At 38.8% G+C, this 16,061-nt stretch overlaps 2 protein-coding genes across 3 annotated transcripts; both read right to left on the reverse strand.

The window, feature by feature from the left end:
• Positions 1-212: 212 nt before the first annotated feature.
• On the reverse strand, positions 213-11,712 carry Amon (prohormone processing protease amontillado). Its single transcript, XM_070662194.1, has 12 exons — positions 11,423-11,712; positions 6,975-7,079; positions 6,214-6,481; positions 5,721-5,758; positions 4,987-5,063; positions 4,457-4,721; positions 3,968-4,180; positions 3,520-3,620; positions 3,063-3,296; positions 2,806-2,970; positions 2,523-2,640; positions 213-2,449 (listed from the first exon to the last, which is right to left on the reverse strand). Exons 1-12 carry the CDS (start codon positions 11,576-11,578, stop codon positions 2,285-2,287), a joined length of 1,905 nt encoding a protein of 634 aa, XP_070518295.1. The 5' UTR covers positions 11,579-11,712; the 3' UTR covers positions 213-2,284.
• A 934-nt stretch (positions 11,713-12,646) lies between these two features.
• On the reverse strand, positions 12,647-16,005 carry LOC139105874 (uncharacterized). 2 transcript variants are annotated; one of them, XM_070662196.1, is made up of 3 exons: positions 15,536-16,005; positions 14,026-15,437; positions 13,766-13,924 (listed from the first exon to the last, which is right to left on the reverse strand). In XM_070662196.1, exons 1-3 carry the CDS (start codon positions 15,591-15,593, stop codon positions 13,904-13,906), a joined length of 1,491 nt encoding a protein of 496 aa, XP_070518297.1. In that variant the 5' UTR covers positions 15,594-16,005; the 3' UTR covers positions 13,766-13,903. The 2 variants fall into 2 exon arrangements, with proteins under 2 accessions (XP_070518296.1, XP_070518297.1); XM_070662195.1 differs by having other exon boundaries at positions 12,647-15,437.
• Positions 16,006-16,061: the final 56 nt, after the last annotated feature.

Below are 16,061 nucleotides of genomic sequence, written 5' to 3' on the forward strand. Positions count from 1 at the left end.
GTAATCTCATACGCAAGTGCAATAAATGCTATTTTTCGTGAGTCGCAATTCTGAAAACTAGAACTTAATTATTGGATTAATTCGTTGTTTTTAAGAGTGTACATTTGACTCTTACATCCTTTGTAATGCCGACAGAAAAGCGATGGAGAGAGAGAGAGAGAGAAAGTAGGCAGTAAATAGTATTAATTAAAGGTTACACTAGATAAAAACGATGCCAGCCAAAAAATACAGATTTTATTCGTCCACCTATAACGCATACACAATAAAGTTGATTAAATTTCAACTGTAAGATATATGTAATGAGAGATATACGTATATAAAATATACAGAGCGGAGCAGCCTCGACCTCGTGACTCAGCTCATCCCTACGGTGGTCGAAAATTGCCTTGAATGGCAGAAATCGTCCGAGTCGCAAAACTGGAAGTCTCACTCTGTATATAAGATATACATATATATAAAATACATGTATATGTTTATATAGAATGTCCCACCACTATCGCATTGCTTTTTAAAAGACCCGAATTAATTTGAGATTAGAGATCTCAATGCGTGAAGTTGCGTCGCGTTTCTTGATCAAGAAACGATAATAACGCTCGAATTTTTAGCGCTCGGCTAACTTTACAATTGTTTTCTCGTGTAAAAGAGTATAAAGCATTGAAATTGCCCATAGCAAAATTATCCAAGGAGGCCGTCTCCTTTCGGCAACCAACGTGATACGATAGCGACGGGATATTCTACACGCACATACACATACACGTATACACATACCTTATTTATATATGCATTTTATATTTATATAATTTATGTAATGCTCAAACTCTCTGTTCGCTACAGTTCTAAAGTACATCGTCTACACATGTGGATCTTGTAGCATCCGTATTTCGTGTTCTCGTGTCGGTCATGGTCGTCCTCACGGCCCTTTATCGCCTTCGTTAAACTGCGCAAATAAAAATGAACTTTTAGCCACATCTATTAATATAAATGTAGTCCTCGACATTATTAATTAATTCCCTACGCAGTAAATATATTCTAGTGTAAGCAAAAAAGACAGAAAGATCTGTAGATCTTTATGTTCTACAGATTTTTATTTTCCATTTAATGTTCGAAATACAGTAATGAAATAATTGTATGACAGATGAAAAAAGTTGATAAACTCACATAGTTTGCTGTTTAAAGTATAAATAAAAATTTAACATTTTCTTGATACAAGACGCGCGGGTTATCGGGCCGCGAGAACAAGAATGATCACACGAAGATTACTTGTTCCCGGGATACTCTTTCGCAGGCGCTATCGATTCGATAACGTCCATTAAAACGCTAAATGCTTCGAGTTTACCGCTTCGTCAGAAGAGAAATTTTTATTTCGCTATTTGAGTAATACATAGTAAATTTCCTTCCTCGTCGCCTTGTTCCCCTGATCGTCAAGTTTCGATCGTCGACTTGGAAACTCTTTGAAAAGCTGTCAACGCGCATATGATTTCAGCAAAACAATATTCCGCGGTCGCTCGCAAGCTAATAACAACGATAATAATAACATTAATTAATAAAAATAACAGATTATAAATACCAGATGGATTTTAGTAACGGTATAATTGTAACGTTATAAATTATAGTTTTCCATCTGTCGAACACGGTAAATCAATGTCTTTCTTTTTTCGTTCGGTGGCCAACACCTGCATCCTAGAGCTTTGCAAATTGTAAAAACCTCGTCGAAAGACGTGACACAATATAAGTAATTAATATTTTATTTGATAAGAAATTTACCTTGGGATTATCTATTTCAGATTTTTTTTCTTTTTTTCGTTTTTTTAATACAAAGCATTCTTTAATCAAATTACCGAATGCTAATGGTTTACCTGTTTCTCTGTAATAAAACGTTTCGAAAACAAAATGCTGAGAATTGTATAAAAGATATGTTTAACAGTAAAAAAAATACTGTTAATAGGATCTGCCGTGACGTAATATACGGTTACAGTTGACGTCATACTTATGGGAAGCGACGTGGCAAACGCGTGACCGTAATGAAAACTATCGGGATTGATTTCCGTGGTGATCTGAATGCCAATGTAAGCCAACGCGCGGAAATAACGAGCGAAGACAAGTTGGCACGATACAGTCGATGCGCAACGAAATTCGAAAAGATCCAGCATCCCTTCAGCTGCGCGGCGCGAAATCAAGAAAGCGAAAACGGGGAAGCGCTCGCGTGAACATCTTCCGATCGGAATATTCCTATTATCTGCGCTAAAATCGGCGATAATTGTGTGGACCGTGGTCATCGATATTGTTACATCGCGTTAAATCGCTCTTCATGGGCCTTTTTGACGATTGCCAGCTTCGAGTGAGGATCTGCTGTCGACAATCCCGTGTATGGTGGTTCTCTGGTGCCATGAAGCATTAGTGTCCACTCTTTCAGCCATCCGTGTTGAGGTGTTTGACTGTTAAAACTCACCTGAAAGAAGCCGAATGATAGAGAAGGGGGATGAGGGAAGAATGCGAATCAAAAAGCGCAGGCTAAAGTTTACCTCCAGCAACCAAGTTCCCTGAGGATACTCTCCCCACGTGTGCGTCGTCATGAAGGGCCACTTGGTAAATCCATCCCTTTGGTCGTCGTCATTGACCCTACGGCTCAGGATCATGGATCTGAAAATTACATACGATTAAGAAAAGAAAACTCGCTAGAAAACAAAATCACGGTTATCTTTGACTTTTTTCTAAACACTGTGTTTGTTTAAGTAATAACATTGCGTTTTTTAAATTTTATTTATTTCACTATCTTCACTAATAAAAGAACAGCGTTCGTCGTACCTGGTACCCATCGGAGACGTGAGGAACAGTTCGAGATCACCGCGCCGAGTTCCATTTACGGAAATGACAGCTTGAACGTGCTCCAAATAATTGACGGCATACTCCGTGCCGGCGCACGCGTCAGTTTTAATCTTCACAAGGATGGATTGATCGCTCGTGACTTTCCTGGAAAACAAAACAATTTTAGGATATTGATTATTGCGTTAATTTTCGAGTTTATTATCCTGCTTGCATTTAAATTGCTCTTTATTATTTACTGTAATTTAAACGTGGAGCCAGCCTCGCAGTGATATCTCGGCGGCACCGTCTTCCACTTTTTAGCTAAAGCTACCATCGCGCCTGCATCCAAGACGCCATATCCGAAAAGGTGATTGAATTCGAGGCCTACGCCATTCATGGTCCAATGAAATCTGTCTTTTGCGTCGAACAAAGAGTTTCTTTTAGACGTTAGGACGGTCAAGTGTTGTATGTCTCTCCAGGTGAGCTGCGGGCTAGAAACGAAAGCTCTTGTGATTTCTAAATTCTCGATGATAATAAAAAGCCCGCGCGTAATTTACGTTCTTTTTTTCCACATTTAAAAAAAAGATTAATTTACTGTAATAATTTTCAGTAACAAACTATAAAGGTGTGTATCTCAAGTGGTATTTTAAACACTTTTCATTCCTTTAAGTATCATTTATAAATACATGCATATATGTATATAAATGCACTCACTTGGCTTCGAGAGCAAGCGCAAACACTCCCGCAGCTTCCGGTGCCGCAGCAGATGTTCCACTATGAGTTGTCGTGCATTTTCCATAGAGATCCGTGGTCGCCTGTATAATAAATAAATTAATACCTTCAATTTTTTTAGAAATAATTATACATATGCAAAGAAAATTTTTATCATTTCTGTAATTTAATGCAGAAAAAGTATTAATTTTTCATTAATATCACGTAAAAAATGACGTATATTTAAATTTATTTAAAAATATAACTTTTCTTTTATAAATATATAAGTATAACTTTTGTTGGTTAAAAAAAAAAAAATTATGTACACGTTTACTTTATCGAAAATATTTCCGATAACAACGTTCTTTTTTCCGAATAAAGCTTTTTCCTTCCCAAAGGACAGTTCTTTTAGATAATCTCTTTTTTGGTAATCCCTGCAATATTTACGCACCACTCCTGTGTTAGGGTCCTTCGCGCCGTTGCTAAAAGTAGAAGCCAGGGTGCTGGAGCAGCTCTCGTCGTAATGGGCATTTTGGCCATCATTGATAGCACTATTGATACTAATGGTCCACATGCTGGCGGCATATCCGTCGCAATTACAGTCATCCTCCTGCCCGCCATCCCCGGACGCCCAGACATAAATATTACCCAATCCGTTTCTACCCTGTTGGGAATACCCGAGCGAATAAACGATATAAATAGATAAGTAATGCAATCTTTTATATTGTCAGCACGTTGAAAAAAAAAGCATTAAAAAGTTAAACTTAATTTTTTTTTTACAAACAAAAAACAAAAATGCAGTAAGTAATCAACACTTTTACCATTTTATCATGCGTAAAGAATGTTAGCGAGAAGCTGCCGGTTCTCCGGTAATTATTTCACTCTAACATTAAAAGCACATCGGTGGTTTCATTAATTTCTAATGAGCTCCGATAATTACCTCATTAACGCCGCGAACGATTGCCCTCATGGTCGCATTGCGCGGCCCGTCTACCGTTTTCCCGTCGTCCGTGGGTCCCCAGGACGCGCTGTAGATGTCGATGAGATGTGGCTCGTGACCCATACTGTTTGCCTCGATCAAGTCGGTCATGTACGGCTGGTCCAGCATTCGGATACCGGCGATCTTTGAATCGTACGCCACCCCCACGCCGCACACCCCGTTGTCGCGCGCGGCCGCGACTTCTCCGGCGCATCTCGTGCCGTGGCTGCCCGCAACAAAGACTATTGTAAATGTCTATCTCTTAACAAACTTGAGAACAAACTCGATTCGCACACGCGAATGCGGGAGGTACCCTTTGTTTTACTTTTAAACGCAAGCGCCCTGGCCTCCACGCCCTCGATTAAGGGCGCGGTCCACCATTGACTGCGTAACTTTATCTACTTTTACGACTCGGCTCGACTGACTTCTACTTTCCTTTCGATCACCCGCGGAACTGGAACTTCGTTCTCGAATATGAGATAAGCTCTTACCTGTTAAACCAATCGTCGGTGTACCTCGGATACGGATAAGGGTCGTTACTGCTGAAATCGTAGGAGGCTTCGGCGTTCTGAAAGGAAACGACAACTTTTTTACGATGCCTCGTGGCCGCAAAGAAAAAATAGAACCGGTCACGGATCGCACGCTTATTTTAATTACGAGAATAGAAACATTACGTTTCGTATGAGTTGTTAATTGCGCCGACATTCACGCGCTTTCAGTAAAGAAATTTATTACCAGGTTTTCTTTTTGCATTATCCGAGTATTTTAAGCGACCGCCCTTCATCTCCTTTGCTCTATTCTTAATTTTGTCCCTCGAGATTTGGAATTCTTGACGTATTTCCGCGGAAGATGCGCCAGGAATCTGACATCTGGGCAAAAGTTTAACGAGAATATTCGCGCAACTCGTTTTCTAACAAGATATTTAACATTCCGCATTAATATGAAGTTACATGCATGTAACTCTACACAAAAAAAAAAAAGAAAAAAAAAAATTATTGTTTTAAAACTATTATCGAATCGAAATGTTCGTGAAGCAAAAGTAAAAACGAAATCAGCAGTCGCAAAAGACACTTTTATTAAAACGTTTTTGACTTTCGACGCGACTGTTTCTCCTTCAACAATGTTCGACTTTAAACTTAAAAGTAAATTTAAATCATTTCTCGGTAAAGGGATGAGAAGAGGAGCTCTTTGCTGGGACGTCAACGCTGATTACGAATATACTTACGTAGTTATATTTAAGATCTAGATGCATGTAATCGACACCTGTAATAGAACAATAGAATTATTAATACATGTGGATTTTGTGTTGGCGTTGTGTGCATCGCAAATAAGGCCCGAGTCGCCGCAAGGGAAGGCAACAAGATCGGGGAGAACGACGGCGAAGTGGCAATTTTACTTCCTCGTTAACGAAAGGCAGTCGGCATTAAAAAGATCTCGGTTGAACAATCTTATTATACCGAATACGGTTACGACGTGGCCGTTAGGAAAATACGTCTCCTGACCTCTCAGATACGGAAAAGCGAGCGTTGCGTAACTACCCTCTCGACGCGATATCGATTCAGAGCCTTCCAGTCACCGCCAACTGCACTCGAGAACCCGTGTAATTTAACGCCGTTTTGACTTCCACATCCCCAACCCCGACGAGGATCACGATTCCCCCCCCGAAATGAAGAAAGGAAAAGGGAGAGGAAAAAGAGACGTAATGGTTTCTCACGTACCGTCGTCCATTATAGCCGTCGTTACGTTCTTCCCCGTGACGCCCTGAGCCCAAGCAGCCTCCACGTTCAGGTCCAGCTTTGGCTTGCCGCCGTTCTGCCCTACGTTCTTCAGGTACCATTGGAACTTGAAGAACGGATCGGTTGGGTCCTTGCTCGCCGGGTTGGCCGGATTCTTGATTTTGTACATCGGCACGAGATTGTCATCACCCAAGAACTTATAGCCCCTCTTGACTCGCTTGAAACCAGGCTGCTGTATCGCCGTGGCCACCTGCGTTTGCGTTGTACGTTAACATCTATTTAAAATCCTTCATAAAAGAGGAAACATGCAACGCCTTTGAGATAAACGCATCGTTCTCCTAACATTTTAAACTCGCTTAACAAGTACGGGTTTAATTCCAATAATTGTCTTTGATCGGTAATCGCACGTAAGCTCGTTCAGATTACTTGATCGAATTAAGCTGAGAAAGAAATATTTCGTCACTAATTCGATACATAATTGATATATAAATCATTTGAAACGTGGAGAATTAATAAACTTGCAGTTAATTTAAATATTATAAAAAAACTGAGTTGATGAATATATTTTTATCTTAATAAGCTCATAAAGCTCATCATGTTATTTTTAATCCCGTCCAATGCAAAGCAAACAAAGTTACCACAATCTGACTCTCGGCCGGTTGTATTAGCATTTTGATAACATTCATCTTTTTCTCTTCCACGGTGATAATTGCCGCGTAGGTGCAAAAGCGATATCAACTTACCAAAGGGTCAACCTTTAATCTTCGCGTGTGCGGCACGGACCGTTTGCTTCGTACATGCGGCAGAGCCCTATGTACAAAGTGATACTCCGTTCGACTGTCCAGTACCTTTCAAAAAAAAGCGATTTTTACTTTTTATGCTCCGACAAGGTTTGCGCGAAACTTTTGAGTTTACTTTTCTTTAAAATAAAAGAACAGGTTGATTTCTAAAACCAGTTCAACTACCAATTCTATCAATAACATATTTTTTATCAACATCTCACGCGTATTTTCCAAGCTGAAAGACGTCTCTTTCTCCACTTATACGTTTTTATTTATTTTTCTTACAATAAAGAATTTTCATGGTCTATTTCTCCTTTTATATTCCTCTATTTTCACCTAAAAGAAATATTTTATTCCATGTAAAAAATACAAGTGCGTTATTCAATCCTGTTCGTTTATTTTGCAATTATTGTGAAACCTGCGACTGTGCAAGTCTTCTACGTCTACGTAATAAAATATAGCAGTACCATGTAATGCGTATGTTCTATAATTCTACGTAAATGACATAATTCTCTATATAGATCTTTATATCTTTCTTTCACTTTTTTATTTTTTTTTAACGAGAAAATCATTAATTCCACTCACCGAAGCATTAAAAATCAAGTGTAGGCATAGATAATACAATACTATTCAGAGATAGAGATAAATTTAATATTTAGGAAGGAAAAAAGCAAACGGAACCTTAAAAATGAAACTCTAGAGTAATAAATAAATAAAAAATGCAGTTTTTTTTTTTTTTTAAATATCATTAATCCGACTTTCTAATACGCCCACATTAGCAAATGGTGCGTCACCGGGATAAAATAATTAGTTTTCCAGACCGTCGTAAATAGCGAGGATTATCTCGGCAGTGTTCACGTAAATCCCGTTGCGGCTTATGGCCGCCAATAGTATTGTAGCAGGGAAAAAGAAATACGGACGAAAGGCGGGATTGTTCTCTGTTCTGAAATGAAGAAACTCTCCTTCCATCGTCCGCAAATTCAAATGTTGCGTACGCTTTGCGCCCTTGACCTTCGACACGCGAGAAATTAATGCGGCGTATAATCCGCGGGGTGAAAAGCGACGAAAGCTATGTTCGACAACTTGTTAAGCTGCAATAAGATCCTCTTAATCGATCGCGTCAACCGCCGTCTAAGCTGGCGCAACATATAAAATCAGTCACTGCCAAGCGCGATGGAATTAATAGCGTCGCGATGGAAGCGATCGATTCGAACGATAATTCAACTCCCGTGTCTACAGGCGGGTAATCGTACGAGACAGCCGGGAAACAGTTTTAATCGGAAGAAACTACGTCACCAGGCCGGTAAATAGGGCTTACAGAATATCAATTCGCGCTAAAGTTGCATCAGACGTTTATCTAATGTTCCATGGCCGATTATCGATGGCACATCGCCGTAAATTATGTGATTTTACGTAATAAAAAAATAGTAGATCGGAAATTAAATCCATTTAAACGAGAGAAAATCGAGCGGATCGAGAAATCAATTTCGTCTCTCTCTCTCTATTCTAAGCTTGAAATAATAAAAATCGAAGAGAGCTTGTCTCAGCGAAAGAAGGAAAGGAAATAGAGATAAAAATACGTTGTTTTGTTAAAGGAAATGGAGACAGGTTTTTATTATATTGGATGTCTATTTATTTTCTGTTATCCTTTAAATTCAACTAAGCTTCAAACTTTTATTTCTACTTTAAAGTTTGTTATTAGGGCAGTTATTATATAATAACATTCAAGTCTATAAGCGATATACGAGCTTCTCGTTATAGTTGAAAAAAAAAAAAAAAGGAAAAAAATCGGAATTTTGCGCGTAAAAAGAATTTTATGTTGCACTTTCTTTTCGTTTATTACTTTTTTCCGTCGTCTTGCGGTCGTGTCGTTAATAACCACTTCATGTACGTGCGTTGGAAGTAACGTGTTGCGATTTTTTAAATTACAAACCCCATTTTCTCGAATATTGATCCCTCTGTAACTCCATACCTCATTTCGATGCAGTGCAGGCTACTGCACTTCAATTAAACTCTGCTAATGGATGCTTGCGTTAACAAAGTTTGATTTATCAGCATTCTAATATTACCGCGATTCAAAATCTGTCTTTATTAATCACTACTTATCGACGAATTACGGCTAAACTACATTTATCTTTGCTCCCCATTTTATTTTTTTTATTTTCTACGTCAATAAAATTTTTACGTAATGTGCGCGCTAGCGAGGAACTTTTTTCAGATTAAAAAGAAAAGTTTTGGCCGTCGGGGAAACACGACAGCGGTCTTCGGTTAGAAAACTTTCATTCAATAAGTTTTGAAAGCGGCTTTTACAACAAGTCGAGACTCTATAAATAATATAAGATCAAATAAATGTCTTGACTAACACTCCCGCATCGCTTTCGTTGATTATTAACCGACTTGCTCATGCAACTCGCAGTTCTTCTCTTTTGCCGTTTGCAAACATAAAGCACGTCGAATAAGACAAAGGGAAAAAGGGCTTTTTGTTCTAGTCGAGCTGCGGTTTACCTTTCCGATCGCGAAAAGTAAACTGTTCTTGGAAAACGTCTAAGCTTTTTTTCGTTATCCGTTCTTCTCACCGTACCATCTTTTTCACGAACAAGCTTTAGACGTCCGCGCAATTTTGTTCTTCAAAAATTATATGTAAAGACACTTAAAAAAAAAAAAAAAAAGAAACGCGATACATTTTTCGACCGAAGTATAAAAATACCCAACGTGCTCCTCTATAAAAAGATGCTTTAATATCAAGTTAACATTTTATCGATCAAGACGCGCGTACGCCATAGGCGCAAGGCTTTAATTATAAAAATAAATATATATTTTTTTTTATATTAAATTGTTATTATATTTGTAAATGTATTAATCAATTGGGAATGGATATTTAGAATGCCCTGGTTTCGTTTACCATACTAAAACACTTGATTTTTGCAAACGGTATGGCGCAAAGCGACCGAATTCGCTGGCGGTCCGAGAATCAGTAGAACGAAATCAGTAGAACAAGAATCAGTAGAACGAACAATTGCGGACGAGATGTGGCGCTGACGAATGTGACGCGTGGCGTTTTCAGGTTCAACAGTACAAAAGCAAAGTCGACACGTAAAATATTTAATTCCTCGCTAACAAATGGAACGTATCGAACAAAATTCTTTCTCTCTTTTTTTTTTTTTTTTTTTTTTTAAATTCAACGAGCAAACTATTCGAAAATTCACCATGCAGCTTTCGTATTTAAATGCTGACAATGTCGTCAATGTAAAACGCTTCGATCGATTACTCCATTTAAAAATTTACCTGCTCCCGCTGCAAATATTCGCGAATGTATGCCACGCGGCTGCAGAATTATCGACTGGAAAAATTTGAAGTACACATTCGGGAATAACTCCTTTTAATTTGCAGATCAAAAAAAGAGAGAGAGAGAGAGAGAGAGAGAGAGAGAGGGGGGGGAGGAAATGTCAAAAGGGGGTAAGCTAACTCGAAATGAAAATCGTTTATTCAACGATAAATCTGAGCTTCCAGTAATTCGAAATATTCGTAAAACACAAGAGAGTAATGGGCAGAAATGATGAAACTGTGGTAGCAATTTGCATATTCCTTCAACGCGCTGGATAAATACGATTCGCTGGTACAATGCAATATGTTGGAAAGCAATCGCAGGCGATACTCGGATAGAATCAGCGGACCCGCGGTTTCGGTGGTCGCAGAAGGCGCAGAAGAGATGTTTATTCCACCCCAATTCTCCGCTCTGCCATTTAATATCGCTAATTAATCGAGCATCAAACGGTCCTATTGTCCTCAGAATTCACGATATTTGCATTGATCGCAAATAATTATCAGTGTATTGCCAGCCACGGGTATCACGTTTTCGTGACATTTATTGAAGAACCTAGCAGTTGAACCGTGCATAATGGACGCCTGTTTTAACGTCGACGGCAAAGTTTGCGGACGTAGAGAGCTGTGTAAACTGGAAAAGCTCGCGCGTTATCTCTCGCGAGCAGACCGTCATACGCGAAAAGGTGAAAGCGACTTCGAGGAGACGTTGGTCGATCGTTACATATTTGCCGCGTGATTTACCATTTACTTTAACGTTCGCGCCTTGGTGAGCGAGGAATCGCCGCTCCATTCGCGGAGCATAATCCCTTAACAGCAAAAGAAAGGTAAAATCCTCCTTCAAACATTATATTGCAATTAAAACTACAACCACCTGCGATAAACAAGGCTGAAATATATTCAAATAAATAAATAAATTCAATTCAATTCAATTAATAAGAAAAAAGGAAAGAAATAACGCAAAGCAGGATGAAGAATCCTTGAAGAGTGCCTTTAAGCAACGGTACCTCAGGTCGCCTAAAACGCTCTTTCGAGTCTCGCCTATGTGTTCGACTAGCTTCTAGGTGGATCTTGTCGAGGTTACTTACCGGTCCGAGGTTGATAAAGCCGTTCCTGAGTGCCACGCGATCGGCCAAGTGCCGCTCCGCTGGCTGCCGCATCCTCACCAGGAACGTGTTGGTAAAGACCTCGGCGGTGGTCGTGCCGGCGAGGACCAGGAGCCCGATCACCGCGAGTAGTAGCATCGTGACGATAGGCGGCCGGCGTAGAACGTCCAGGTACTCGTACTCCGCATTCGCGGGTTCAGGGATACTGGACGCTCGAAGTACTCGGCTACTCGAGGTACGCGACGGTACTACGATCTTCGTGGCGACGTCGGCGGCGGCGGCGACGGCGGCGGCGGCGGCGATGATGACGACGATGAAAGAGAGGGTGGAGGAAGCGATGGCGGTGGCCAAACACAGGTTCACAGACACAGGAGAGATCGACGTAAGCGAGTAAGAGAGAGGAAAGGGGGAGGAGGAAGAGAGATGGCCGACGACCGCGGGGGTTGAACACACTGAGAGGTGAACTCGACGCTACAACGCCGCGGCGGGACAGGAAACTGAAGGCCGTGAATGCGGGACTCGGTCCACTAAATTCATCCGAGCGGCGGATATCACGCGAGATAAAGGAAAAAAAGATTAATGGAGAAGGAAGTGTGTGTGTGTGTGTGTGTGAGAGAGAGAGAGAGAGAGAGAGAGAGAGAGAGAGAGAGAGAGAGAGAGAGAGAGAGAGAGAGAGAGAAAGAAAGGTGTCTTTTAATGCGCAAACGTCGCAAAATTCTCCGCAGAGAGATGAGCTCACTTCCGGCGATCGAAGGCCTTGTACGTTTCTCAATTCGCGCGGCGTTAACGGTACGAAAAACGGAGAACGCGAATTAAAACACGATTGTAACGGAAACGCCGTGGAAACGGGGAATGTCGATTGCGTAGTCGTGCGAAAGTACAATAAAGAAGGGGTAGGTAATAAACCTTTCACGTGACGTCACTCAATATATTGATTAGAGCAGCGTCGACGTCGACCGACGTGGGAAATTTGGCGGTCGCGCGTGCGCGAATTTGTTCTTCTCGTAGTAATTACCATGTAATAAATTTTTATCCTTGGAAAAAGGCCCGTAATCCTAGATAAAAACTCGCATGCGGGACAAATATTGTCTCGATGTTTATTCGCTTCTTTTTTTCCGTCCGCTCTTTCTTCATATTATCGAAGAAAGCACGACGAACAATCGCTTTATCATTTTGTGTCAAAAGAGGGAACGAGAAAACACAAAATTACGTTTCAAAAAATGTAATTTCTCATGTTACAGCATTTTATATTTACCCAGAGGTAGAGGAGGTCGAGAAGATTGTATTACAAGAGAACTACGACTCTCACGGAATTTCCTAAAGAAATTTCCTCCCCTTCGTGCAAAATATACCGTACACATCCATTCTTTTTTACCTGAAATATACTTTGAAATTTAATAAAAACGATACATCAACAAAAATTAAATCAAAAAGTCACCTTGCGTATAAATGTCTGGTAAGCCAATTAAAATTAAAGGCAACGAAACAAATTAAAAACACACGATGCAAAATATCTACGTGAATAAAACAAAGAAAAATATATTAATTAATAAAATATATAAAATACGCATAAGAGTTTCAGATGTACTTAAATACTGATTGCAGTAACCGCGAGTCTCATAATAAAAAAAAAAAAAATTTAATTTAACGTTTTACATTGTGAACAAAATGGCATGTGCACTCGATAAAAGTTTTCTTGTATATAATCGATTACATACTTACTTCTATACTACGCAAACATAATTTTCTTTTGATTCAATAAGCTCTATAAGTTGTAAAAAAAATTATTAATTCGATGAGATTATAAATTAAATTTACCCACATCTATCTCGCAATTACGAGATATATCAAACTGTAAATATAAATTAAAGATTAATTACATGTAAGATAATGCTAATTAAAATTAATTGTTTCATATAAGAATTAACACTTTACTTAAAAAAAAAATAAAATAAAATTTTCTAACAGTTAATAGTATTAATTAATCTTAATTGTTCTTGTGCGCTAATGTGCTTGAATCATAAAGTAAATTAATATTCAGATTATACTCGTAGGTATAATTATAAATATATTTGCGAAAAATGTTCTAAATATTTTACAATATACATAACAATGATTACAATGAAGACAATGATAACGGCGATCACAGTAGTAGTAGTAATAATAGTAGTAGTAATAGTAGAGACAGTAGTGTCAATGTAACGGTGCAAAATTTTAGTAAAGAAATTCACTTTTCTTGTAATTAATACAATCTGTACAAAGCATTTGTGACTTCACCTATTAATGTTGTTCGACATTTTCATCGAGTACAATTTTCTCTTTGCCTCTAACTTCGCTACGGCTTGCAATCTCTTCTTCTCGATCTCCTCTGCGGTACACCGTACCGGCTGCGACTTAGTTTTCGTTTTTTCCGGCGTGTTATTTTTTATATTACCGGTAGAATGATGTTTAACGAAACGATCATTATCGCTTTTTACCACGCACCTGTTAACACCGAAGCCACGCGGTCGATCCGCACCATGCATTAATGAAATTGCAGTATTATCGACCTTACCATCATTTGTAGCAATCGGTTTAGTACTTACGGAAGTGTGTGCGACATTCGTACGCAATATTGGTCCTTTGCCTGAATTTAAGTGGTGTCTCGCGTAATACGAGGCGTTTGTTGTAGCGTTTTTAACGTTCGCAGCCGCGGCCCGATTAACATATTGATCTGATAAGCTCTTAGTTTTAAAAAATTTTCTGTTCTCTAAAACGTTAGTGTTGGATGTTCCAGGCTTCGCCATAAGCTTAAGCGACTCAGCTCCAGGCGGCTTCAACGGTGCGTTAGTTAAATGCTTATAATTGCTTTGAAACTTGTCTTCTTTATGTTGAGTTAAGGAATGATCAGATTCTAATAGTACTTTTTCATCGTCAACACAAGTCGCTAGCCAGTCATCAAAGGAGTCATCTGAAAATTCAAACAACTCCACAGTATTACTTTTCAGCAATGTTTTATTATCAGACGACTTCTTGCCGTGAGAATGTAGGGTGTTATTGTTATTCAAGCACGGCTTGTACAGATCTACACTTTTCTGTGCTGCAATGGTATGTACATTTCCATGCAATTCTCGTTTCAACTTCGAGTACGTTTTTAATGTGTTACAATCACTTGTGCCTAAAGTACTTTTAACAAGCGATTTTTTATTATTCTCCTTTAAACTAGCCTGCACAAATGTTTTAGCTTTGCATGTGTCAATTATGTGCAACTGTTCCTGTTCAACTGATACATTCACAGAACATTCTTTCTCCATTAAATTGATCTTCTCTTCCATTTCTTGAGTGCATCTGATCATGTCGTCGTCTGCAGAATCATCAAACAAATCATCGTAACTTCCAGTTAGATTCTTTTTCTTAATTAAATTACCATTATGACTCTCTTCAACACTATTATGTTTGCTATCGCTTTCTCTAGTGCAATTTTGTATACTTTCTGTTACCTCCAAAGTTTCTTTCTCGTTATTTTCATTTAACATTGGAGCTTCTTTCTTTTTGTTACAATCACTCAAATGACTCTTATCGTTCTGTTTTATAATCTTCTCACTTAGTGCCTGCAGTTCAGCTGCAAATTGTCCAATGTTCTCTATGTTTTCTCTTTTAATGGCTTTCCTTTTAAGTGGCTTGTACAATAAAGGTGAGTTTGAGATCCTTTTCTTACACATAAACTTAGTTCCTTTCGGTGTTTCACACTGAATGTTTTTCTGCTTCTTTTTGTTCTCAGGAGTCCTGCTCAGAGAACTTTGCCAATCCCACGCAACTTCATTACCACCTTCCTGTGTACACGGAAACAAGCTCTGGCAGTAATCAAGATCTGGCGAGTCTTCTATATCCATGTTTGCACTTAAGTTCTTCGTGATAGGTGTGCTATGACTGGAGATCAACTGTTTGTTGAAACCTCCTGGGGAGTCATCCTTCTTCATTTTTTTGTCATTTGTCATTGTCGCCATGTGTTTTACATCTATACAAAATTGTATACACCATTTATTTATAATTAGAAACAGCAAACAAAACTAATTTTAATAAACAATGTAATCAAACAAGATTAATTGCAGTTACCTCTGTTGTCATTTAAACGCAACCGCTTGCTATTTTCATACGTTGCACACCTCATCATCAGTCTTCCAGTTCATGAAACCTCTTTTTTCTTATTCTTTATTCCAATAAAGGCTCCAAAAGTCAAACTAACCTATACCGCGCACCAGCAATGATCAACAAAAATCGCTGAATCTCTTGAAACAACCTTTGTTTTAATGAGAGTAAGCACGATCATTTACTCGAAATCTAACATTCTATTGAAGCAAGACGTTTAAGTATTGTTACACTTTTTAAAGCAGAAATAAACATATTAAACAATCACAAAGTTTCAGATACAGTGCGCTACGTGTTGTTCTCTCACGGATTATCATCGTGTATCTGTGCTAGTGAAACGCTGTGATTGGTCGACGCGTAGTTTCCCATGCGTGCGCATAGTTTGTTTTAGTTTTAGAAGAAATGGAATTTTTTAAACTTTTAATCTTTATTTTTTAATCTGCATTTATACTTTCCTTTTAAATTTGAAATTAAGTCAACTATCCATAATCCA

The sequence above is a fragment of the Cardiocondyla obscurior genome, linkage group LG10 (assembly GCF_019399895.1).
Source record: "Cardiocondyla obscurior isolate alpha-2009 linkage group LG10, Cobs3.1, whole genome shotgun sequence".
NCBI lineage: Eukaryota > Metazoa > Arthropoda > Insecta > Hymenoptera > Formicidae > Cardiocondyla > Cardiocondyla obscurior.